At 40.1% G+C, this 25849-nt stretch overlaps 2 protein-coding genes across 2 annotated transcripts; both read right to left on the bottom strand.

Moving 5' to 3' along the window:
* Positions 1-377: 377 nt before the first annotated feature.
* On the bottom strand, positions 378-4534 carry LOC135458070 (matrilysin-like). Its single transcript, XM_064733024.1, has 6 exons — positions 4427-4534; positions 3674-3894; positions 3419-3567; positions 1674-1799; positions 937-1098; positions 378-400 (listed from the first exon to the last, which is right to left on the bottom strand). The coding sequence occupies exons 1-6, from the start codon at positions 4532-4534 to the stop codon at positions 378-380; spliced, it is 789 nt and encodes a 262-aa protein (XP_064589094.1).
* A 4006-nt stretch (positions 4535-8540) lies between these two features.
* MMP7 (matrix metallopeptidase 7) lies at positions 8541-19112 on the bottom strand. The gene is made up of 7 exons (XM_064732910.1): positions 19043-19112; positions 13015-13148; positions 12281-12504; positions 12026-12174; positions 10275-10400; positions 9186-9347; positions 8541-8671 (listed from the first exon to the last, which is right to left on the bottom strand). Exons 2-7 carry the CDS (start codon positions 13129-13131, stop codon positions 8649-8651), a joined length of 801 nt encoding a protein of 266 aa, XP_064588980.1. The 5' UTR covers positions 13132-13148; positions 19043-19112; the 3' UTR covers positions 8541-8648.
* Between the last annotated feature and the right edge of the window lie 6737 nt (positions 19113-25849).

Raw genomic sequence — 25849 nt, 5'->3', positions numbered from 1 at the left:
GGAATTGAAAGCAAGGCACTGATGTAAGAACAAACCCTGTTCTGTTCTGACACCAGTCGATGCACACGAGCACTTTAGGTGCCTATAATCCTTTCCACAAAGATACTTGTCTAACTGTCTATCATGCATGCAGGAGTAACTTAATGCCTCAGTGAAATGCCAGAAGAAAAAAGAAAACCTTAGAAAACAGAGAATACATTTTTTTATTATTATTTTTGTTAGGTGAAATGGCATAAAGTGCATAAATCAACATAAAAATTCAGGGAGAGAAATTGCAGCCCAGGAGTTTACCATCTTAATTAGCCGGAGGATTAAATTTGCTTTGGAAGACCAAAACAATGAGATGTGAATTCTTTGCTCTTGGTTAAGCACTTTCTTCAAGAGTTTGATGGCTTTTTCCCTGTGGAAGAGAAACACAAAACATGGAGACCTACTGAAAATTGTCAATGCAGACAACTGTGCTTTCTTCCTAGTATTCCTTTAGCATACCCTGTGTCAGGCAGTGCCTAAAGAAAAGCAAACCTGACAAATTCTGTCCTGTGGTGTCAATTCTAGTTATGTTCCCCTGTTGCTGAGGAGTTTCTGCCTTTACTGAACTTGATGAGTGGCACAGTACTTCTCCTTTCCTGCCGGGGGCACCACTCACTGGAAGAGCTCATTTGCAGAGCAAGGGCCAGAGGAATGCTTGGCAGAATTCAGGAGTGTGGGAGGACAGAGCAGCAGGCCATGCACTGCTGCTTTGTCACCTCTTGGCTGCAGTGGGAGCAGGCTACAGAGGCAACATAGTGAGTGGACAGAGTAAGCAGGAGTTGGTTTTTCCCAAGTTTGTTCACTTTCTTTCTTTTTGGTAACATGATGAGCCCCTTGCAATCAAGGAGAGTGAAGGCTGTACCCCACTTGGTTTTATCTTGAAAATCAAATTAATCATGAGTTTACCGTATAACTTCTGAATTCTTTGCTTGTCCTCTGCTGGAAGTTTGAAAGTTTGTGGGTTCTGATATGAGTAGTAAGGGTACATCAGAGCTCCAGGGTCATTGGAATGAGTAAGTCCCAAAGAATGGCCAAATTCATGAGCAGCAATGAGGAACAAATTGATATCTGCAAAATAGAAGCACATAAATGGATGATGAAGTTACAAAATACAATTGAATTACAATTGACTTTTTAGAAGTGATTTACAATTGACTTTTTCAAGTTCAATTAATTGAAAGTGCAGGAGAATTTGTATATTTCAATCCACCTTGAAATGAAACCCTAGGCTTTTGATCCATTTTTGCTGAGCTTTCTTTTATTACTGTAATATTTTATAAAAAATCTACTGATTTCTTGCATATGCATCTAGAGACCCTGAGTCTCTTTTGGACTCAGCTTTTGAGCGACCACATTCCTAGAAGGAAGTCAATTTACCTGTTCACAATTTATGTAGGAATCAAGGGCTCACAGTCCTAGTTTCGCCTGCAAAAAGTGCTTTAAATGATGGACAGAACAGGCATTATGTAGGCGTTCATAGTAATGAAGCCCTAGTAGTTATCATGGTAGTTGAAAAGGATAGAAATGTTTGTACTGAAGTAGCACTGAAGGATGAAGAGGAATTGAAAGTATTTCCTGTGGCTGTGTTCTTCCAACATGTACAATATTTGCCTTTCCCTTTCATCTACCCATGTGAGATTTACCTTGATTGACATCTGACCATTTTTCATCATCATCAAAATGAGCAGCTCCTCTACGCCCTTTTCCAGGTGGAAATGCATGAGCCAGTACTCTACCTCTTCCATCGAAAGGAGATCCATCGCCATGCTCTGCATTTGAAATAAATCAATGTCATCAGATGAGATCAGTTGTCATATTTAACTTCAACAAGTAGAAGCATGCTGGTAGTTTGTACTCGTTTTGCTGGTTGCCAATCCTTAAAATAATCTTGCAATGGCAGCTAGGTTGTGAAAATGAGAAGTGAGGCTTAGGGAAACACTCTCCAAATTCATGACTTAAGTTCAAATCTTGTATTTGATACTTTGGTCTGCTGCATGTTTCAGGAAGAGCTGAATATTTTTCCCTGAGCTTTTTTCAGAATTGGGATCCTGAGGCCACAATCAGGGATGATTTCAGAATAAATACCTAATGCTTTTTAATATCTGAATGTGTTTGATATTGACAAGTGCTGGACAATATTAGTTGTAGACATTCTCACTTGCACTTATTTTGGTGTGGATGGTGATTTTGGATAGTTAACCATGTTTCTGTAGAGATAAAGTCATTTATTCCCAGCCTTGAGGTCTGGTCTATTATCTACTTCTGTCACAGTGCAGGTGGAATATTGCTGTTTCCTACTTCAAGTGCAAGAGCTGGATCAGAGTTGAACCATCTCAGAAAAATTTCCTCTCCCTCACAGAGAGTCTGACTTTAGTGAGTCTCTGAGGTGTGGTTGGGAAATGAGATGCCATGCTGTGTCCTTTCTCCCAGACCATGTGGATGGCCCTTAGGGCACGACTAACAAAGGCAGTAGAGACTTAATTCTAGTGTGTGACATGGAATTAAAACCCATTCCAGCTTGAAGGATCAGTTCTGCCTTTGACTGGGACATCAGATCACCTACTAATGGCACCCTAATGTTCTTGCCATCAGTGACACACAGGCTCTGGACATTTTGGTGCTCATGTGCTTGCAGGCCGCGTGCCTGATCTGCACTACTGAGTCAATGGATCTTTTTTGATTATTGTCAATGGATGTAGAGAGGAAGCCAGACAAGCTTAAAGTAGGCATTCAGTCAGTCTAAGCTGTCATTTTACATGCCAGGCACACGTTCAAGGTACATCCATAGACTACTCCAGATCAGAGATGGATTTCTGAAGTGACCTCTGTTCACCCCACTTACCACGCTTTGGCTGCTGCACCTTGGTGCAATCTTGGGGTGCAACATACCATTCATTCTGGAAACAAATCTACCTGAAGAGACTTTCTGTGGCCAAACATAATGCACCCCAGCTGCCAACATGTGCTTATTCTGGGAACCCGGCTTGGTCTAGGCCTGAGTAAACCTGCCTTAAGCTGCTTGAATGCAGCCTATGGCAGCTGGATCTTCAGAAGCTGCTAATTTGCTCTACAGAGCTCTTCTCTGTAGTTTGCACATTTTATCAAGGCAAAAACACCTTGAACATCAAAGTTTAAGTGCCTCATTCTGGAGCCAAATTCTCCCTTCATTTCACAGTTGTGACTCTGAAAGGATTTATATAACTCTCTTATAGGAGTAAAACATTATAATAACATAGATGTTTAGTGACATGATATAAAGTAGATAAAATTTGTGCAGACTTTGATTTAATTCCCAACTCTTTGTTCTTTCTTAAAGCTATGGCTATAAAAATACATGCTTTCAGTAGCATATGGAGCATTGCATGTTAAAAAGGACAGGTATTCTCACCACGACGTGCAAATCTAATCTCAATGTCCGCACGGCCTGTGTCAACTTTTCGGAATTGCAGTGGAGTCACATCGCTCCATACCATCAAGGCCCTTCTAATTGCATCTTCCACTTTCCGTCTGGGTAGGTCTTGTGTGTAACTGAGAATCCTGTCAGGAAAGAAAAGCAGGTTAATTTCATTCAGGCTGTGAGGGAAACCCACCTAGTCAAATATAGAGCAATCCCCTTCCTCAGAAAACCTGAAACCTCACTTACTTGTAAGTTAAATGTGTCTTTTCCCATTTTCGAGTTCCAGCAGATGTTGGGTATTCTGTGTCAGGCATACCACATCTGGGCATTGTCATAATTTCTTCAGTTTCTGTGTCTAATTTTCCAGTTACAGTCAGATGGAAAAACTTCTGCATTTCTTTAATCCTTTCTTCTATGCTTAGGCTTTGTGTTTCTGGCAAAATTGGAAAGAATTTATCAAGATATACCTGGAAGAAGAGAGGGAAAATAAAGATTAATACATATATCTGTGATATTTTGGCAATTGCATTTTACATTTGTTTGAGTAGTTTCATCATCCTGCATCATTCATGTCTGGTTTTAGTTGTATCTTTCCATTTCAGTGTACCAAATTCTGCTCTCTCACCAATAGAGATCAGCATATATAAAAAAGAATTGTAACAATGAGACACTGTAAGTAAGAAATCCTGTCAAAAAGTTACCACAATTTACTGAGCATTCAAATCTACAATCTTCTAAAACAGTACACATAAAATTTTGGACTCCTTTTAAAAATTACATGCTCCCCTTTATTTACCAGTGGGAACTTGGTCTCTTTTTAAAGTTAGTCTTAGAGGTTTAAGCTAGTCTGCAAGTTTAAACTGTTTTATATCACATCTGCAAAAACTGTTGTTGTAATGTAAGACAAGGATAATACAAGCAGGTAGGAAAGGAATGTAGAAATTGAATCAAAATCAGATTACTCATAATGCAGTATTGTTTCCCCCCCATGTACCATACCTTTACTTTCTCAAGGTCTATGATGCTCCATGGTTGTGGTCTTTGTTGTAGTGGAAAAGCAGGCGTCTCAGGCAGGAAGATGAGAGCACAGAGCAGGAGGTAGTGCATGGTGCCCATCTTGATGAGGAGCCTTGCTGCAGCAGAAAGAGTTTGACTTTCTGTCTCCCAAGACCAGAGCTGAAACCCTTATATAGATCCTGATAGTGCCAATCAGCAATTATGCATGTGAGTCACTTTTAAAATTCTGGTTATGAATTTGTGTCATCAGTTCCCTTGAATATGCTTTCAATGAATTTCGGAGCTGACTTGCTTGCTATGTAAAAACTCATCCTTCTTCTTTGCAAATCTTCCGCAATGTTTTATTGGGGTTGTGTTGTTTTTTGAGTTGCAAGAAATAGAGACTCTCTCACTGCCCACAGGACAGAGCTCTGTCAGATCATTGCATGTCGCCAAGTAGAAGACCTCTAATGGTTTCTGTTTCCCTGATGTGGATAGACTTCCATATTTTTCTATATACCAGAGCAGCCTGCTGCTTCTCTCTGTGATTTTTGTTTTATTGTCTGTAAACTTTAGGGCTGGCAGAAAACAGTAACAATTTTAACCCCTTAATAATTTTCTCTAGTCCTTTATTAACATTTTTACTCTAGTAGATGAATCCCAAATAATTCCATTGATGTCAGTGGAGCTACTTCATACTGACATTGCTGAAACTGAAAACATCATAATGATGCCATAAAGAGCATCTTGTTTGAGGCAGGTTTTGTTGAGGATCTAATTTTATAAAGACAAAAAAGGAAAAGGCATCTTCAAATGCTTTAAATTTGAAGATTAAAGATTAGGGATTAAATTTGCAGTTTACACTGTGAAGAATAAATCAAGAGGACATCACTGGGGCAAGGCATACTTGCACTTTTGCATCTCATCAGGTCTTTCCCATCGCATATCTTGGACTTTTTATGTGTGACAGCTTTGATAAGCACTGGTAAGGCTGCTGATATCATTAATTTTACTTTTCCGAGATTTTATTCCCTTGTTAATACCAGGTATAGCAGGTATTGATTTTGCCCTCTCAGAATATCAGTCTGTGTTGATGGAGTGGGCTCAGGGTACCTAAGTGACTGGGTAAATCCCCATAACAGCATTTCTAGATAGTGCAGGAGTAGAGCTTATCCTTTAAATGTTCATAGTCAAAGGACCTGTGAGAAATGTTAATACATTTGAGAATTCATTTGCTGCTTGTTGTACTATCTGGAACAGCAAGCATGAATTTAAAGATCATTTTATTTAAAAAAACAGTAGTAAAAGCAAGTAAAAATTAAAATCCCCAACAAACCAAATGTTGTGGTTTGCCATTTCTTCTTTGGTGTGGAAAAGGAGGGAAAGTTGCTATTTGAGTAGCATTAGGTGCCTAGAGGTGTATTAGAGAGAGCATGTAAAAACTGACACAATATGCAGTGGGATAAAGGGAAGAAGGAAGAGGCAGGGGCAAGTTTGCCAAATTGCTGTTGTTTCTGATTTCCCCCAGCTTGTTTGTGTGGCAGTTCCTGCCCATCTGTGTGCTTGCAGAGAAGGCACACGCTTTACAACAGGCTGCAAAGCCAGTGCAGTTTGCCGAGCTGTGCCACTAGGTGGAGGCAAATGCTGCACAGTTCCCATCTGCTCAGCAGGGTGAGGTGTGCCGATGGCAGCGCTTTTCCCCAAAGGAGAGATCCCTTGTGGGGATGGAAAGGCAATGGGAGCTCAACAGGAAGTAAAATGCTGCTGGCAGCCTCATCAGTGGCTGTCTTTGAGGACAAAATTCCTGACTTCTGTTTTATTTCACTTGCTGTGGTGATGCTAACTTGGTGCTGCTGCCTCTCTTGAGATGGATTCTTCAAGACACAAGGGTGCCTCACTGCCCCCTGTGCTGGCCCTACTGCAGGCCAGTCACCTCATGTGGTGGCAGGAAGCTGTCTCCCAGATGTGTGCCATTGTCAGGACAGTATTCCTAGGACTACATTTCTGGGTTCTATTGCATTTGTCTCGGTTCATAAGGATGTTAATTGTACACTAGGAAACAAACGTGCTAAATTCAGTCTAGCATTTCTTCTCCTGGCTTCATTTGATAAGAGTGCCTCCTCCAGCACTGTCCATGAATTATTCTATGTGGCCTTAGGAGTGTTTTTTTCTGCAGAGTCTTTGATAAAGCCTGTCTTCTATGGCTGTTTTCTCGTTATGAAACTTTATTAAGTGACTTGAGCTTGATAAAGGGCATGGTGTGTCTCTATTTTGTGCTTTGTTCCCTGTGGGGACTTTGGCCAAGGGAACAAAGGGTATTTTCTGTCAAACTGCATCTTTCTAGGACAGTGCAGATCAACCCATTTGGATCGAGCATGCACATAGCCCAGAGAGCTCTTCTTCATAGCCTTTAATACAGATTGGATCTGACCCTCCATTCTGGGGCTTCAAATTTTTTCTTATACCTGAAGACAGCTGTGTCCTCAGTATAATATCCACATTTAGCATCACCTACTTCATCTTTGAGCTTTGTGTGGAAAAAATGGCTGGTAACTGATAGGAAAATTTTCAAACTAACGTTGATATCGCACTGATGCTTTGGTTGTTGCTCAGCAGCCTTTACATTGAGTGAGGACTCTTCAACTTGACACAGCAGCCCAGCAGTGAGGAAGCTGGGTGGTATAAGAAGCTGGAAGGGGACACAGCTGGGAGCCAAACTGGACAGAGGGATATTCCATACCACAGGATGTCATATTCAGTGTATAAACTAGAGGGAAAGCTGGACAGAGGTTTCTGCTTGGGCACCATCTGGGTGGTGAACAACTCTATTGTGCATCATTTGCTTTGTATATTCCTATTCCTATTTCTCTTCTTCTTCTTCTTCTTCTTCTTCTTCTTCTTCTTCGTCTTCGTCTTCATCTTCATCCTCATCTTCATCCTCATCTTCATCTTCCTGCTCTCCTTCTTCCTCTTCTTCCTTGTCTTTTCTTTAACTAGCTTTTGCTTCCTTCTTTTTGTATTTATTATTTATTGTTATTTCCGCTTCCTTTCCTGTCTTATTGAGTTGTCTTTGTCTCTACCACTTTATTTTACCTTTTTTCTGCATTTCTCTCCCCATCCCACTGAGGGGTGCATAGTGAATGTGGTGTTTGGTTACCTGTTGGGTTGGACAGTGTCAGTCCTTTTTGGATCACACAACATGAGGCAGGAAGGGTTGAGATAAAAGCAGATCTGACCAGAGCATGATAAACCATACTTTTTCTAAGTATCAACTGCATTAGTTAAATAGTCACTGGTCAGAGTGGTGATATATTTGCTCTCAGAGGTGTTTTGTGTTCTGCGAGTTGGGCTGTGTGAGCACCACGTTTCCTACTGTGCTGTGTCAACTCTGGGGGCTGGGTTAAGGTCGTTCCTTGTACTGGGTAACACTGGTTTAGGAGACTGAAGATGCTGTCAGTGACTTTGAGCTGGTGTTTGTGCTCCTCATCTCTGTGCACAGGGAGCCATCTGTTGGAAACTATTAATAAATACATCTTCTACCTTGTGCATTTGGAAGATTTTGAATGTCCTTGGGAGAATGCCTGTGGGGTTTATTCCTTGTTGTGTTTTTTTTTCTTTTTTTTAATAAATTTAAAAATACCCAATGGAATTTGAGGCCAATGGGAATCCCAGTCCACTGCTTCTCAAACCTGCTTCTCTGGAAAGCCAGGGAGGACATGATGATGAAAAGCTCTTCCCTTTGGGAAAACGTCCCAGCCCAGACTGAAGGAAGCACTGTGGAGACCTCCTCTATGTGTGAGCCGTATGGGGAGCACACTGATTCTGAGGAGTCAATACTGTGAAGTGGCAGGACATGCATGGGAATTGAAAGCAAGGCACTGATGTAAGAACAAACCCTGTTCTGTTCTGACACCAGTCGATGCACACGAGCACTTTAGGTGCCTATAACCCTTTTCACAAAGATACTTGTCTGACTGTCTATCATGCATGCAGGAGTAACTTAATGCCTCAGTGAAATGCCAGAAGAAAAAAGAAAACCTTAGAAAACAGAGAATACATTTTTTTATTATTATTTTTGTTAGGTGAAATGGCATAAAGTGCAAATAAATCAACATAAAAATTGCAGCCCAGGAGTTTACCATCTTAATTAGCCGGAGGATTAAATTTGCTTTGGAAGACCAAAACAATGAGATGTGAATTCTTTGCTCTTGGTTAAGCACTTTCTTCAAGAGTTTGATGGCTTTTTCCCTGTGGAAGAGAAACACAAAACATGGAGACCTACTGAAAATTGTCAATGCAGACAACTGTGCTTTCTTCCTAGTGTTCCTTTAGCACGCCCTGTGTCGGGCAGTGCCTAAAGAAAAGCAAACCTGACAAATTCTGTCCTGTGGGGTCAATTCTAGTTATGTTCCCCTGTTGCTGAGGAGTTTCTGCCTTTACTGAACTTGGTGAGTGGCACACTGCTTTTCTTTTCCTGCCGGGAGCACCACTCACTGGAAGAGCTCATTTGCAGAGCAAGGGCCAGAGGAATGCTTGGCAGAATGCAGGATGCATGCACTGCTGCTTTGTCACCTCTTGGCTGCAGTGGGAGCAGGCTACAGAGGCAACATAGTGAGTGGACAGAGTAAGCAGGAGTTGGTTTTTCCCAAGTTTGTTCACTTTCTTTCTTTTTGGTAACATGATGAGCCCCTTGCAATCAAGGAGAGTGAAGGCTGTACCCCACTTGGTTTTATCTTGAAAAACAAATTAATCATGAGTTTACCGTATAACTTCTGAATTCCTCTCCTGTCATCTGCCGGGAGTTTGAAAGTTTGTGGGTTCTGATATGAGTAGAGAGGGTACATGAGAGCTCCACGGACATTGGAATGAGCCAGTCCCAAAGAATGGCCAAATTCATGAGCAGCAACGAGGAACAAATTGACATCTGCAAAATAGAAGCACATAAATGGATATTAAATGTATGGCTTTTCTTTTTCAAGTTCAATTAATTGAAAGTGCAGGAGAATTTGTATATTTCAATCCACCTTGAAATGAAACCCTAGGCTTTTGATCCATTTTTGCTGAGCTTTCTTTTATTACTGTAATATTTTATAAAAAATCTACTGATTTCTTGCATATGCATCTAGAGACCCTGAGTCTCTTTTGTATCTCTTTTCTGCTTTTGGTTGACTGCATTCCTAGAAGGAAGTCAATTTACCTGTTCACAATTTATGTAGGAATCAAGGGCTCACAGTCCTAGTTTCGCCTGCAAAAAGTGCTTTAAATGATGGACAGAACAGGCATTATGTAGATGTTCATGGTAATGAAGCCCTAGTTGTTATCATGGTAGTTGAAAAGGATAGAAATGTTGTTACTGAAGTAGCACTGAAGGATGAAGAGTAATGGAAAGTAGTTCCTGTGATGGTGTTCACAGGGTCTTAGGATGAGGGAAGAGACAAGAATGTTGACTGCATGTTTCAGTAGGCTTGATTTATTATTTTATTATATATATTCATTAAAACTCTACTGAAAGTATAGAAAAACAGATTTCATCAGAAGGCTAGTTAAGAAGAGAAAAGGAATGGTAACAAAGGCTTGCAATTGACTGAGACAGTCCGGACCGCTGGACTGTGATTGGCTATTAATTAGAAACAACCACATGAGACCGATCACAGATCCACCTGTTGCATTCCACAGCAGCAGATAATCATTGTTTACATTTTGTTCCTGAGGCCTCTCAGCTTCTCAGGAGAAAAAAAATCCTAAAGAAAGGATTTTTCATAAAACATGTCTGTGACAAGTTCCTGTGGCTGTGTTCTTCCAACATGTACAATATTTGCCTTTCCCTTTCATCTACCCATGTGAGATTTACCTTGATTGACATCTGACCATTTTTCATCATCATCAAAATGAGCATCTCCACCAATCCCTTCTCCAGGTGCGAAGGCATGGGCCAGCGTGCCACCTCTTCCATCGAAAGGAGATCCATCACCATGCTCTGCATTTGAAATAAATCAATGTCATCAGATGAGATCAGTTGTCATATTTAACTTCAACAAGTAGAAGCATGCTGGTAGTTTGTACTCGTTTTGCTGGTTGCCAATCCTTAAAATAATCTTGCAATGGCAGCAAGGTTGTGAAAATGAGAAGTGAGGCTTAGGGAAGCACTCTCCAAATTCATGACTTAAGTTCAAATCTTGTATTTGATACTTTGGTCTGCTGCATGTTTCAGGAAGAGCTGAATATTTTTTCCCTGAGCTTTTGCCAGAATTGGGATCCTGAGGCCACAATCAGGGATGGTTTCAGAATAAATACTTAATCCTTGACAACAATTTTGTTAATATCTGAATGTGTTTGATATTGAAAAGTGCTGGACAGTATTAGTTGCAGACATTCTCACTTAGACTGATTTAAGTGTGGATGGTGATTTTGGATAGATAACCATGTTTCTGTAGAGACAAATTCATTTATTCCCAGCCTTGAGGTCTGGTCTATCATCTACTTCTGTCATAGTGCAGGTAGAATTTACCATTTCCTACTTCAAGTGCAAGAGCTGGATCAGAGTTGAACCAACTTGGAAAATTTCCCTCTCCCTCACAGTGAGTCACTGACTTTACTGAGGTGTGGTTGGGAAATGAGATGCCATGCTGTGTCCTTTCTCCCAGACAATGTGGATGACCCTTAGGGCATGACTAACAAAGGCAGTAGAGACCTAATTCTAGTGTGTGACATGGAATTAAAACCCATTCCAGCTTGAAGGATCATTTCCGCCTTTGACTAGGACATCAGATCACCTACTAATGGCACCCTAATGTTCTTGCCATCAGTGACACACAGGCTCTGGACATTTTGGTGCTCATGTGCTTGCAGGCCGCGTGCCTGATCTGCACTACTGAGTCAATGGATCTTTTTTGATTATTGTCAATGGATGTAGAGAGGAAGCCAGACAAGCTTAAAGTAGGCATTCAGTCAGTCTAAGCTGTCATTTTACATGCCAGGCACACGTTCAAGGTACATCCATAGACTACTCCAGATCAGAGATGGATTTCTGAAGTGACTTCTGTTCACCCCACTTACCACGCTTTGGCTGCTGCACCTTGGTGCAATCTTGGGGTGCAACATACCATTCATTCTGGAAACAAATCTACCTGAAGAGACTTTCTGTGGCCAAACATAATGCACCCCAGCTGCCAACGTGTGCTTACTCTGGGAACCCGGCTTGGTCTAGGCCTGAGTAAACCTGCCTTAAGCTGCTTGAATGCAGCCTATGGCAGCTGGATCTTCAGAAGCTGCTAATTTGCTCTACAGAGCTCTTCTCTGTAGTTTGCACATTTTATCAAGGCAAAAACACCTTGAACATCAAAGTTTAAGTGCCTCATTCTGGAGCCAAATTCTCCCTTCATTTCACAGTTGTGACTCTGAAAGGATTTATATAACTCTCTTATAGGAGTAAAACATTATAATAACATAGATGTTTAGTGACATGATATAAAGTAGATAAAATTTGTGCAGACTTTGATTTAATTCCCAACTCTTTGTTCTTTCTTAAAGCTATGGCTATAAAAATACATGCTTTCAGTAGCATATGGAGCATTGCATGTTAAAAAGGACAGGTATTCTCACCACGACGTGCAAATCTAATCTCAATGTCCGCACGGCCTGTGTCAACTTTTCGGAATTGCAGTGGAGTCACATCGCTCCATACCATCAAGGCCCTTCTAATTGCATCTTCCACTTTCCGTCTGGGTAGGTCTTGTGTATAACTGAGAATCCTGTCAGGAAAAAAAAGCAGGTTAATTTCATTCAGGCTGTGAGGGAAACCTACCTAGTCAAATATAGAGCAATCCCCTTCCTCAGAAAACCTGAAACATCACTTACTTGTAAGTTAAATGTGTCTTTTTCCATCTTGGAGTTCCAGGAAATGTTTGGTATTCTGCTACATCAGGCATACCACATCTGGGCATTGTCAATATTCCTTCTGTTTCTTTGTCTAGTTTGCCAGTTACAGTCAGGTGGAAAAACTTCTGCATTTCTTTAATCCTTTCTTCTATGCTCATGTTTTGTGTTTTTGACAAAATTGGAAAGAATTTATCAAGATATCTCTGGAAGAAGTGAGGGAAAATAAAGAGTAATATGTATATCTGTGATATTTTGGCAATTGCATTTTACATTTGTTTGAATAGTTTCTTCATCCTGCATCATTCATGTCTGGTTTTAGTTGTATCTTTCCATTTCAGTGTACCAAATTCTGCTCTCTCAGTAATAGAGATCAGCATATATAAGAGGAATTGTAACAGCAATGAGATACTATAAGTAAGAAATCCTGTCAAGTGACCACAATTTACTGAGCATTCAAATCTACAATCTTCTAAAACAGTACACATAAAATTTTGGACTTATTTGTAAAATGCTTCTCTTTATTTACCAGTGGAACTTTGTCTCCTTTTAAAGTTAGCCTTAAGAGGTTTAAGCTAGTCAGCAAGTTTAAACAGTTTTATATCACGTCTGCAAAAACTGCAAAAATAATACAAGCAGGTAGGAAAGGAATGTAGAAATTGAATCAAAATCAGATTACTCATAATGCAGTATTGTTTCCCCCCCATGTACCATACCTTTACTTTCTCAAGGTCTATGGTGCTCCATGGTTGTGGTCTTTGTTGTAGTGGAAAAGCAGGAGTCTCAGGCAGGAAGATGAGAGCACAAAGCAGGAGGTAGTGCATGGTGCCCATCTTGATGAGGAGCCTTGCTGCAGCAGAAAGAGTTTGACTTTCTGTCTCCCAAGACCAGAGCTGAAACCCTTATATAGATCCTGATAGCGCCAATCAGCAATTACGCATGTGACTCACTTTTTGGTTCTGTTAGTGTAATGTCATCAATGCTTTAAGAAGTAAATGAAATCACCTTAAACAAATCTTTCCTGTAACTTCCCTGTTGATGTCACGTCACAGCTAGCAGCCAGCTTTGTCTCTCTCTTTTCATGTTATTCCAGTAGTGAAACCACAGGGTCATAGGGAAATTCACTTTCTGTAACTTTATCGGTACAGTTACTGTGTAATCACTTCAGACTGTGCTTTTCCCATGTTCCTTATACACAAAGGCATTTTGCAAGAGCCCTTTGGCTGCCTGCCTGTATCAGTCTGTGTTGGGGCAGAGAGGAGATGGGTGCAAGCAGTGTCTCACTGAAACCACTGACGTTACAGCACTGCCCGTTCAGTAAACTTGCAGAGCTTCCTGCAGTTCAGGAGACAGCTCTTTAAAAGCACCCTGTAGAACTAGGAGGACATCAGGTGCCTTTGTCCCTTTCCTTCCAAATTGGATGCCCTATCAGAAGAATCTCTTCACATTTGAGAACTTCTTAGAGAATATTGCTTGCAAAAGTAGGTGAAACCTCTCAGGGGTAAGAGAGGAGCTTTTCCTAAGCAATATGGAGCTATATTAGACCTCCTGCTGTACCAGTGCAACCTGAGAAAGCTGCATGAAGCACTGACACAGCAGGGCAGCTGTAACCTCCCTGGCCCTCTGATACCAACACTGGTCCCAGCTTTGCTCTGCTAAATTCCACTGGATAGCTTTGGGGCCAGGAAACACCATATACAGACTGACTTATGATTTTTATCTCAGGGTGTGCAGTTTTGTGACCCTATTACCTCTAATCTGAAAGGAAATGTGCATAAATAGGAAAAGAAGGTTAGTATTTCTCACACTCAGGGAGCTCTTTATGGTTGTAGCTTAATGTGTATGGAAGTGTTTGTGGGTTATTAGCTTGTATCCTATGTACTTCTGACTGATGAGCAGAAAGAATTTCATTTCAGAGAAAGATGATCTATACCTCACACAGCTGAACTATGCAGGAGAGGACTGCAGTACACAGCAATGTCTGAAACAGCTGCTAAAGGAATGACGCTGTAACCTATTATTGAAAACAGCTTAGTTACTGACATGTGATCATTTCTGTGTGTTTTTGTACCTTACAGCAAATCAATCCATGTCCAAATGTTTAGGCTTGATTGAAAAAATCTAAACATTTTATTGCTAAGAGTAGGTTCACCTCCTTCTTCCTCAACAGCTGCCTTTATGTATGACTGTGTTAATAAAGTTGTCTCTGGACCAGGTTCTGGGTTGCAGGAGTTGAGGATGTGTTTAAAACACTTTGAACTGCATGACTCCAGTGTGTGGGATTGGTTATTTCCTCACAGACACAAGAGGAATCTGAGGTCTTGAGAGCTGATAGACTGTTGAGCAACTTACATATATCTTTGACTGGGATATAAGCAAGACTAAAAAGGAGGGTTTAAACACAAGAGCCTGATGGAAAAGGACAAGCTTTATGCTGTATTTAATTTTCTGCTGGAAGCTTGCTATCTAGTATTTTTTTTTCTCAAAAAAGTGAGAAGATTTTGAAGAACTTTAGGCTTCAGTGGAAATGGAAATTCAAAATGAAAATCAAAAAGGAACAGCTTCTGTTCCTTTAGATTTAGTTGTGTGAATTTTGCAGACTTTATTGCTTTGTCTTGGTCTTGAATAGTAAAAAATATTATGGGTAAGGAAAAATAATTTCCTGCACAAATATCATAGTCGTGTGACTTGTATTCAGCAGAGAATCTGTCTGTGTTGGAGTGTATGACCTGTGTAAACAAAGGTCAAGGAGATCCAAAGTAACACTGTAGAGATATTTAATAATAGAAATTGCTGTAAATTCCATTAAGAAGACTTACAACATTGCCATGGAAAAGTTTATACTGTCACATTTTTGAGGATATTAACCCTGGTGTGATCAAGAATGCTGCATAAAACTATGTCCTATGTGGAACTCATTGATAGACACCAGACCTTTTGAGTTATAGAGAAAAAGACTTCAGTTTAAAGTAATACCAGAGTCTCCTTTGAGCATGACTAGGATGAAAAAGTGAAGTAGAAATGAATGATTCAGTAGTGAATGATCACTGTCTTGGTCATTTGACTTGGGCAGAAGGCACAGCTGAATTCTGCCCAATCTGAATGCAGACAAGAGTTCATACAAGTCAAGAAATGTTAAAAAATCTTTATTGGTGTTATCGATCTATCTGGGATAGATTAAATTTATTAATAGAAGCATGTATGGTGTTCTTATCCCCAGGCTCTGGGTATTGGTGAAGGGTGTTCCCACAATGTGATGACTTTCTCTGCTCACACTTAGCTCTCACACTGTATGGAAGAGGCTGGGTGGAAAAGTGGCTGGGAAGGGGCACATCGAGGACAATACACCTGACTTCTCCAAAGGAAAATTCCATATGATATAATGTCATTTTCATCAATAAAACTGAGCTAGCATAAGAAGGAGGTGGAGTGAGGGTTGTCTTCCAAGGTGGTTATTGCCTGGAGGCTGGTTGGACATCAATCTGTTTGCAGCAGGTGGTGAGCCTGTGCAACACTTCCCTTCACCTTCACCTCATCCTTTCATTATTAAACTATCTGCACTTCCTAATCTCTCCCACTGTGCATGGGGAGCAAGTAAGTGGCTGTATGGGTGATTAGATGTTGGCTGGTTTCTACCCCCTATGGTGTATATCAAGCAAAAATGTATTGCCAAAAATTCCTGAGAAATGTTTCATTTGGTTCACTTGTGAATTATGCAATATTGTATTTAAAGTCCTACCAAACAGGATAGACCTGTTTTCTTAGGATCTGCAGGACACATGACTGGTTTTGTTCTGTTATCTGGTTATTCAATTTGACTAACTAAAAATAAAATTCAAACATGGTAAATATCTTTGCAGAGCAAAATATTTTGTTTTCTGCATTGCAATTTCTGAAGCTAAGTCCTGCGAGGTGCAATCTGATTCAGAATCTTCCTAGCTTCTGCAGTCCATTTCCATAGATTTTACCCAAGGGGTCTCTCTACAAAGGAGTACCTTGGCACCTATGATGCAGGGCTGTGTATCATTTTTTCATGCTGTGTGATGGTAAAACCCTCCAGTCATTCCTGCCTGGGCACCAAGGTCGTGCCAGGGCCGCTCGGCATTGCGTCAGCTCATCTCAGGAGAAAGACAAGCCAGTTCTTCTCTCCTGTTTGGCTGGATCAAGCTACATTGAGATATTTCTCAGCAATATCCCACTGCTTTAGGGAAAGGCCCGAGGAAGGGATTAGATGTTCAGATTCAGCACAAACAATGTGATGACAACTAGCACATCCATGTCACTAATAGTTAAGCAATCAAACTTAACACATCTCAGCTTGTGGATTTACCATCTTCTCACAGTGTCTAGAATTGCTTTGCTTTGTTTCTCTAATTACTTTGTATTTACAACAATTTAATTGGGACATCTGGTGGGAAAAGATGCAAGTATAGAGATAAGTCTTTACAATAATAATCTTGAGCAACAAACCACAAGGGAAATAGCTTTCCTGTAAGTGTAACCTACCTGTGTGACCTTCAGACACCCTCAATTCTTTGATTTCTTTTATCCTTTGGTCAATGATAAGGAGTCTCTTTCCTCCAGCTAACAGACGTGTGGATCTCTCAAAAATGTCTACGTAATAATTGAATTTTCTCTATTTAAGTAGAAGTCATAACCTTTAGCTGTATGCAGTCATTCTGTCTTCCAGCAGTAGTGCACAGGACATGGGGCAGGGAAGACGGCCAGAAGTCAGCCAGCTGCATTTCACTGCAGCGTGATTTGAAACCTTCCTGGGTAGGAAAAGTTACATAACCTCCCATAGTCATCTTTCATTCATGAATTCACTTTTTGTAGTTGGCTAGCCCCATCCATTTGTATGTCTGTCTCAATACTTTAAATGACTGAAACAAGATGTGAACTAGAACACTGCCTACATCTTGGCTTGACAAAACCATATTACTTAATGTAGGAACCCCCTAACTTAGCATTTGCACTAAGGCAACCTCAGACTGCCTGAAATCCTGCAGCAGAACCCTGTGAATGAGCTGCAGAGTCCCACCTAGAACAGACTGAGCTTGTAGTGGTCTTCTCTGTCTGCAAGGACAGGCAGAGAAGCTGTGGCAGCATGGGACGCATGCTGGGCTCGGCCTGTCCACACTGACTGTGACCCAAACTGAGGAGCAGCCGATGTCCACAGCTCCTCCTGACTCATCCTGATGATCTGCAGGGGTCTGTAGGGATCTGCTGAGACAGCATGGTGAGTTTGGGCTTTGGTGATTGTGGAGAGCAGGGTTTGAGAGACAGGATAGACACTGCAGAACTTGACGTGTGCTGAGCCTCATAGACTTGTATAAGTATTTGGAAAATGTGCTGGGAGTATAGATGACATCAACCAAAATTTTGCCATTAGTCTGATTTGAAAAATCTTGCTTCTATACAAAATTTCAATGGCCCTGAAATACCAAAGAGTTGATACAAGATTTCATTGCAAATTGACATGCAGTAAAGCAATTCCAGAGGAATTACAGGCTTACCTCCATGGTGTTATTCTCTAGTACAGAAGTGTGAGATTGAATTTGAATGTAGTCAATATAAGATCAATGCAGAAGTTTGATTTATCTCATGTGTATTGGAACTGAGATTCAGCTGTGAGGATTGCAAAAGATCACAACCAGATGTATGTGAACACAAGCGAAAAAATTTGTGTACCTCTACCCCATTTCCCTGGAAGTTGTCAGGTTTCATCATGCTATTGTCACTATTCAAATGATTCCTGATTCCCAGCACTGATTCATGTCTGGAAGCTGTTTGCTGCTCACGACTCCAGGTGTGGGACGGGTCCTTTTCTGTTGCCCTGTCTAGTTTCCAGTAACTGAGTAAAAAGACAATAACATCGCTTTATTGGTAAAACTGGTTATATTACTGAGGTTCTCTTTCACCAAAAATTTCCTTCCTTGCACAGACTTGCAGCCTCTGTGTCCCACAAATCACACTGAGCTTTCCAACATGGTGGATTTTGACTTTGGCACCATTAAAAAGCAATCCAACCATTAAAAAGTGCACTACCAAATAAGGACTGTTAGCACTGGGATGGTGAGGAGTGAGTCACAAAGAAGCCTTGCTGATTTTAGAAAACTTTTTCATGCAGCTTCTCAGTAGCCTGAGTGATTGCTTAACCAAACCCCATTTGAGTAAACCAAAGTCTCTGTCTGTTCCAAGGAGTTAAGTGGCTGCAGAGGGTGAAACAGTGAGTGCTGAGGCCTGGGTGCATGTGTGGGAGCGGAATGTCCCAGACCAGCTCAGGAATGTCCCCTCCAGCAGGCTGAGCATCCTCAGTGGATTGCTCAGCACCATCCCAAAGGGATGCAGTTGGCTCATGCCTAGCTGATCCTGGTGTGAGCCTAAGTGCAACAAGAGCAGATGGTTACAAGGCTGGAAACACACACCTGGTCCAGTGTGGAACTTCTGGAGGCATATCCAGCACCCTGGCCCTTTAAAATCTAACTGACATTACATTTTCTCCAGAGGCAATTTTCTCTGCCAGGTGACTGTGGCTGATCACAGGTCAGGAACAATAGGCTTTTGTATCTGTTAATCCTTAATTATCCATTGCATTAATGTGTAACAACAGGAAATTGCACCTTGCAAGAGGACTCACTCCAGTCCTCATTCTATGTCCCAGAAATTCACTGTAAATCAAGTTTGCATTTTTACATAATGCAAGTTTAAATTTTTATGAAAGAAGGAAACTAACCTACTTACCTATGTTTTTGGGGGTGTCTCTGTGTTAGTTTATTTGGTTTTCGTTTATTTTCTTTTTTTCTTCCTCCAAATGAGCAGCACCTTTGCAGGCAGAATTAATTTGCCCCAGCCTGCTGCCTTGCTCTGGAGGTTGTTGTTGATTACTGTTCTGCAGATGGTGGAAGGAATTTGTCTACATCACACTAATAACAGATCCATGGCTGTACCATGACAAGGAGGGGGGAAAAAGCAAATCCAGGATGCTTTACACAGTTGCAATACAGATGTTTTTCTGTAGTTTACAGTTAGTTGAAATTAATCTCTTGTGTATTGCGAAACCAGCAGTGTTGCCCTAGGGATGTGCTCTCTGTCCAGGTCAGTGCAGGACACTAGACTGTATAGGCTGTTCTACCTGTTGTGCTGTGAATTCTGACAGCTTCCCAGTTCCTGAGAAGAAATACGTAATAATTTCAAAAATGTGAACGTTTTTGGCAAGCAAGGGTGACTTTCCCCCCACTTAATATAGACAAAAGTGACAGATCTTTAAAGAGCAATTGCATCATGTGATTGGTGATACCAGTATTTGTAGAATTAAGACTTAATTTCTTGCCTTATTATCATCGTTCCTTGTGAAGAAATAAAAATTTTTATTGTTCTGATTTCACTCAGGACATCTGACCTAAAACACTGAGGGCAGTTACATTAATTGCAAGAGAGAAGTGGGCTTCTGGAGAGCTCTGCCATGGTTTGCAGCACCTGTCCCCAGGCTTCAAAGAGCCCCTAAACCATATGTGCCAATCAAAACCTGCAGCTGATCATAAAACAGCTCTAGAGATGCCTAACAAGCCAAAGCTGTGAGCATTGTTGCATGAAAACAAAGTTCATATGCTTGTACCAGAGGTCTTAAGGATGTAAATTTGGTTTAATGTTTGAGCAACTGTTTTTATGGTTATTGACAGCTTTTTCTGTTGAACCTGATGTATAGCTGGCCTGTTCTATGGCTTATAGTGTCTTCTTTATCTCTTCAAAATTTGGCTTTGTTGCAGTCAGATATTTCTCATTATTCTTAATTTATACATGATATTTTTATGGATTTTTATGTGCCTTATTTCTTTGCATCTTTGTCTTGTAATAGGAGCTTGAACTGAGGAGAAACATGTGAAATTAGATGATATGGTTATTTACTTATTTTTTATAGAGTGTATATATGCTAGCAGGCTGTTCACACTGTGTAATTCTATAGTGGCACAACCCTATCTTGCAAGCCAAGTGTAAGAGAAGAATACAGAAAGAGGTTCTGTCATTAAGGACTATACATAAGTGCAAATGAAATGAGTAGATTTTAATGCTATGAATGGAAGAAAGTGTGTCATGAGTATTATATCAAGATTGCAATACACTTTTCATGTGGTGAACAAGCAGGAAATGAATACACTGAGCAGCAAAGGGGATGTTATGCTACTTGAACGATGAAATTTTATGGTTGGAGATACACAGGAGGAGAAATTGTGGAGAGAAAAGACCTGAATGTGCCTATACCTAATGCGAAAAATTTTGTGAATTGTAAAAAGGAAAATTTCTGTAATGATGAATCTACTTAAAACATGTTTCTGCCAGCTTCCACTCTAGGGTTGCAATCTCATGCAACTTTACTGACTTACCAATTGAACTGTGTGAATGCTTCACCTGTTGAGCCATCATGGGATGTAAAGCACCCTTGCAGAGGTCAGGAAGTTATCCACACCTCCTCAGTGAGCTAGGAAGGCAACCCACTTGAACTTGAGTGTGTATCCTCTTCAGCAGTTTTCCAGCCACCATCAGACAAAGCCATTGCCGTGCAATTTCTTGGTGGGGGAGGAGTGGTTTACTTACTTCATCTGTACTAGGCAAGTGTACACTCCTGCCACTGACATATTTTGAACATTACCAAAGGAAATAAAATACAGCTTTCATTTCACTGTCACGAATGGGAGAACTTTTAGACCAAGGCTGGTGACTAGATATCAGATGCATGTTTCAGGCAGTTAAAGGTGATCTCAAATGTGTGAATGACATGACTTGGTAATTAGAAAAAGTCTGTGGACTTGTAGAAGCAGAATCTGAGAAACCTCAAAACCACAAATCTGCTCTAGGTTGACAGGGTGCACAGCTGCAGCCAGGTGGTAAGGCAGGAGCAAAACAGGTGTGTTTTTCTATGACTCTTAGCAGTTTGTTTGGGTTTTTTCTAATACAACAATCTGAATATTTATACTATTTATTCTCAATTTATGTTTATCTTACAAACAGAGCAGAGTTATGCTGCAGTGTGAATGAGGATGGACAAGCAATTCAGCTGGACTAGATAGGCAAGAGCTACACTGATGTACTTAGAAGTGGTCTAGTGCAAACTAGGACTTTAATCAGCTGCTTCTCTGATTCCAGCATCTTCCCAACAGCTTCATTAGCTTTTAGTGATTATAGAATATATTTATCCCTCTGGGACTGAAGGAAGAGAATCCTACAGTAGTAGATAGCTGATATGAAGTCACTGTAACAGAAAATAAGACAATCATGAGTTGTCAAGTTCTGAATCACAATCAAGTAGAGAATTTTTAAATGAATAATGAATTTTTAAATGAATAATTTCATGTGAAGTACAAATATCGTAGTTAGAAATAGTGGAGACTTGAAGAATCTGCTGTTGCGCTTTAAATCAGTGATTCACATTTTAGTTGAAAACCTATCCTTTGACCTCCAAGATCCAGCCAAACAGTGCAGTTTTAAAAGGAATTAGAATCACGTGCTGTGATTGTGGTTAAATATTGCACATCACCAGGCACAATGAGTAACTGGTTAATAGTTGATCACAAGTAGAATGGGAGTAAAAAGAGTGTTTTGCTCTTTTGAAAAAGGCAAACATTATTCTGGGAAGTGAAACAAATGAAGTCATTGTTCTGCCCCAAGAGGTGCTGGTACATCTCTGAGGAGAGTTTCACACACAGTTATGTGCACCATATATCTAGAAAGGTGGGAACCAACTGAAGAGGGCAGAGACCTGAGCCACAGGAATGTTATTTTAAACATAACTTCCATGGAAACGATGAAGACAATGGGTTTGCTAGATCTAGAGAAGAAAGAGTTGAAGAACAGCTACATGGTGACAAAGGGCAAGGAAGAGTCTGCTGTGAATAGATTCAGCTTAGCAGGTAGGGCAAATGCTCTAACACCAAGATAGTTGAGGTTGCAGCAGATTACTTGATAAGGATACTTGTAAGAAATGTGGGTTAAAAGACACCACTCATTTGTCTACCACTCTCTCTGGAGAACTGGAACTTCATTTCTAAGGAACAGTTGGATTTAAGGCCAACAGAAGCAAGATAACCAGAACTACATTGTCTGAATTTTAGATCTGTAGTACAAAAGAAAATGAGTGATTTTTTTCAGGTACTATCAGGTACTATATTTCTTCAATGTACTTTTTTCTTCAATGTACTTCAATATACTTCTTCAAATGTACTTTGCATGCTTCATTTTCTTGCAATGCAAGAGGTGATAGTATCCTGAAAGAACTTGTGCAAACTACACAAGTGCTCAAAGTTGCATGCATGTAAAGGAGTGCTCTGTATTCATATCAACATCTGCATTTGATGTCCATTTGATGCCTCTGGATGCTAAAATCCAGGCAGAACTTTTTCCTATTTGTAATTGTATGTATGTTCATGAGAGATGTGAATAAAAAAAATGAAATCTAGAAAAATCGCTGACCAAATCTTAATTGATTTTTACTTGCTCATAGTTCCTATGAATTATGTAAGACTATGAACATTGTTGAGATTAAGGAAACAAAGTGTGCTGGACCACAGCCAGCATTGATTTTCTGGACCACAAACCATCATGATGTCAATGTAAATGGCTACGGAACATCTGCTTTTCCTTCCCTGTGTTCTGTGACAATGATTGCTGCAGCATTTTAGTGGCCTCAGTTTATGGTTTTAAGACTTTACAGCCATCATAGAACATCCATGGTTTTGTTCCAAGCACAATGGAAATAATTTACAGGGGTTAGTGACAGCTGACTGATGGAGCCAATTGATTTATTCTGCAAAGTGAAGTAAATGTAAAAGTACATTTAAAAAAACTACTACACTTACATCTTTTCTTTTCTCTCAGCATTACATTTGCCAACCATATCCTCTTTCAAAACCTGAATTTTCTGCTAATCCCAGAGAAAACTTACTATATTTCTTTGAAGTATTTTGTGAATTTCATCAGAACAATGAAATGTCTACATCTAGTTTTGCTTGAGAGAACTGGATCAAAACCTCATGGAAAAAGCTGATTCTGGAAATAAGCAGTCTGTAACTGTTCCCATGGTATTTCTTACTAGCAAATATTCAAGGTATCTTCAAATCATTTGTATCCTTTATTCGCATATTACTGGAAGCATTCCTGCAGTGTTAGAGAGAGTCAAGAAGTGCTGGGGGCTTGCTGAGAGTGTTGGTTCAGAGATGACCTGAAGAGTGAGAGCCCAGAGGTGTGAAAAACTTTGAAACAACGATGAAAACACACTGAAAAAACACTGATTTGCCTTAAAAATAAATTGAAAAAAAAAATAGGCCAAAGCTCATACTTCTCTTTGTAAGCCTAAGACAATTTTACCAAATGCAGAATAGGAATTTATTATTTTGGATCCAGCTTGTAGAGGTGGCACATTACTTGACAACAGTTTATTGAACTATCCCTTGCCAACAATATATAGTAAATATTCTCGTCTAAAGGGGAGGTAGAAGAAACAGAAGAAAATAATACTGTGAAGAGGAATGTGAACTTAATCTAAAGGTTTTCAGTAAGGTCACTGTGCAAGTAGTTGTAACAGCAGGGGTTTTTTTTTCTTGCTGGAGCAAAAATAACTGTATATAAATTATTCATTATTCTGCATTCTGGATTTTTTTTCTGTTATATATGTATCAAAATACTTAGATTTCTTCCAGAATGTTATGCAGTGAAAGGTACTCTTGAGCTAATTTTCCAGAGGACATGTAAGTTCTCACTAGGCAAGTTGACTCTTACTAATTTTTTTTTTCTTAAATGAGGACTAATATTCTTAAAGGACATTCACATATTCCATTGACCTATAATTATTATATTACCTCCGGGCCTTGGCAAATTATTCATCCATATGTAGATTAGAATAAATGCTAATATACTATGATGTGTTTGGGGGGAAGAGAAGTTTAGCCCTACACATGGGGAGCATTTCAGCATTCAACTTGCCATACAAGACATATATTCGGCCCAAGGGCACAACAGAAAGTGTAGAATTTCCTCCCTGCTGAAAAATTTCTATAGTGTGGCCATGACCAAAGAAATGGTCAAATTCATATGTTGTTTTAACCCCCTGATTCTTTTGAACTGATTGCTCTTCAACCCTTTGGCACATACTGCAGTAGAAGACACATGGTGGAAAACCCCCAGTTTTGACTGAAGGTCACTGTGGACCTACCTGCTGAGTGACACATTTGTTAGCAGCTGAACACAAGTGGCTTTGGATTTTCACTCTTCCTAGTTTGCTACTTTATCATTCTGGACAGGATCCAGAGCTCATAGAAATCATCAGAAAGGTTTCACTGGTAGGGCAGATTGCAGAACTTGTAGGACATAGTCTTGTGCAAAGTTCGTCTTCATCTCAGTGAGTATAGTCTCCTGTTTCCTCTCCTTCACATCCTTATGCATGTGCTAGCACAACAGGACATCCATCAGATGGAAAGAAAAATTCTCTTGTTGCTGTAGCAAAATGCATATTGGATTTTAGCTGGCGGTTCTTGTCCTCAGTTCAACAGAAACAAGTGTAATTTGAACCTAGAGGATAATAATCCTCCTATCTTTCTTCCCTGTTAACTTCACTTACTTTCAAATCCCCTGTACATGCTAAGACCAAAATAAGTTGTCCTTCCTCAGCAGTGCTTGCATGAGGAGGTGACACTGATGCCTTGGGAGGCTTCCTAGAACAGAGGCTAGAGAGAGTTAAAGGAATGAAGTAGGTGTTTATTAAAAAGGCCTTCAAAGGATGCACCTTGGGCAGTACAAGAGCCCAGCTGAGGCTACACTCAAGTTGGGCACCAAGTCATGAATTTTCATACTTTCATAAGTTTTAGTCTATTTACATATGGGGGTTAATTGTCCAATTAAAGCTTCAGGTTACGCAGTCCCTGATTGCTCCTTGATTGCTCTCGTCAATTCACTGTTGTTTATACTTTCTTGGGCTTGAAGCATCAATGGTCCTTCGTTCTCAGGCTGGAAAAGGATTGTTTTGTCCAACTGAACTGTGAGGAGAACTTGCTAGTACTCTCTTTGAAGTTCAGAGTTATCTACTAATGCAGTACAGAATATGGAAAATATGAAAGCTAAAACTAAAGGCATCAACATAACAGGAAGATTCTCATCACTTCTCTAAGAAGAAAACCTTCTCTTTGAAAGCTGATGCACAAAAAACCCCAACAAAACAAAACCAAAACCTAAGAACCAAACAACAAAAACAAACCACCAACAGAGAGAAATCAAATACCTTTAGCAACTTTTCTTTTGATATTGATGTCCTCACTTTGCAGTTATAAGGAGTTTAGAGGTGCCACATCCCTTGAGTTCCTTAGAGCTCTTTTCAACTCTTTGTCACCTCTTCCTGATGCATCTGTATCATTGAATTTGTACCTTGTATCATTGTATTTGTATCGTTGAAAGTTAAAAAATATCTATATTGATATACAAATATTTTATTATCCTGTCTAGGAAGTTCTGCTTTGTTTAAAGCTGCATATAAGTAGCGCTAAGTACATCCAAAGCTGTTGACAT

Source organism: Zonotrichia leucophrys, chromosome 1 (genome assembly GCF_028769735.1).
Source record: "Zonotrichia leucophrys gambelii isolate GWCS_2022_RI chromosome 1, RI_Zleu_2.0, whole genome shotgun sequence".
Lineage (NCBI taxonomy): Eukaryota > Metazoa > Chordata > Aves > Passeriformes > Passerellidae > Zonotrichia > Zonotrichia leucophrys.
The sequence above is the reverse complement of the archived record's forward strand: the minus strand, read 5'-3'. Positions and strand labels throughout refer to the sequence as shown.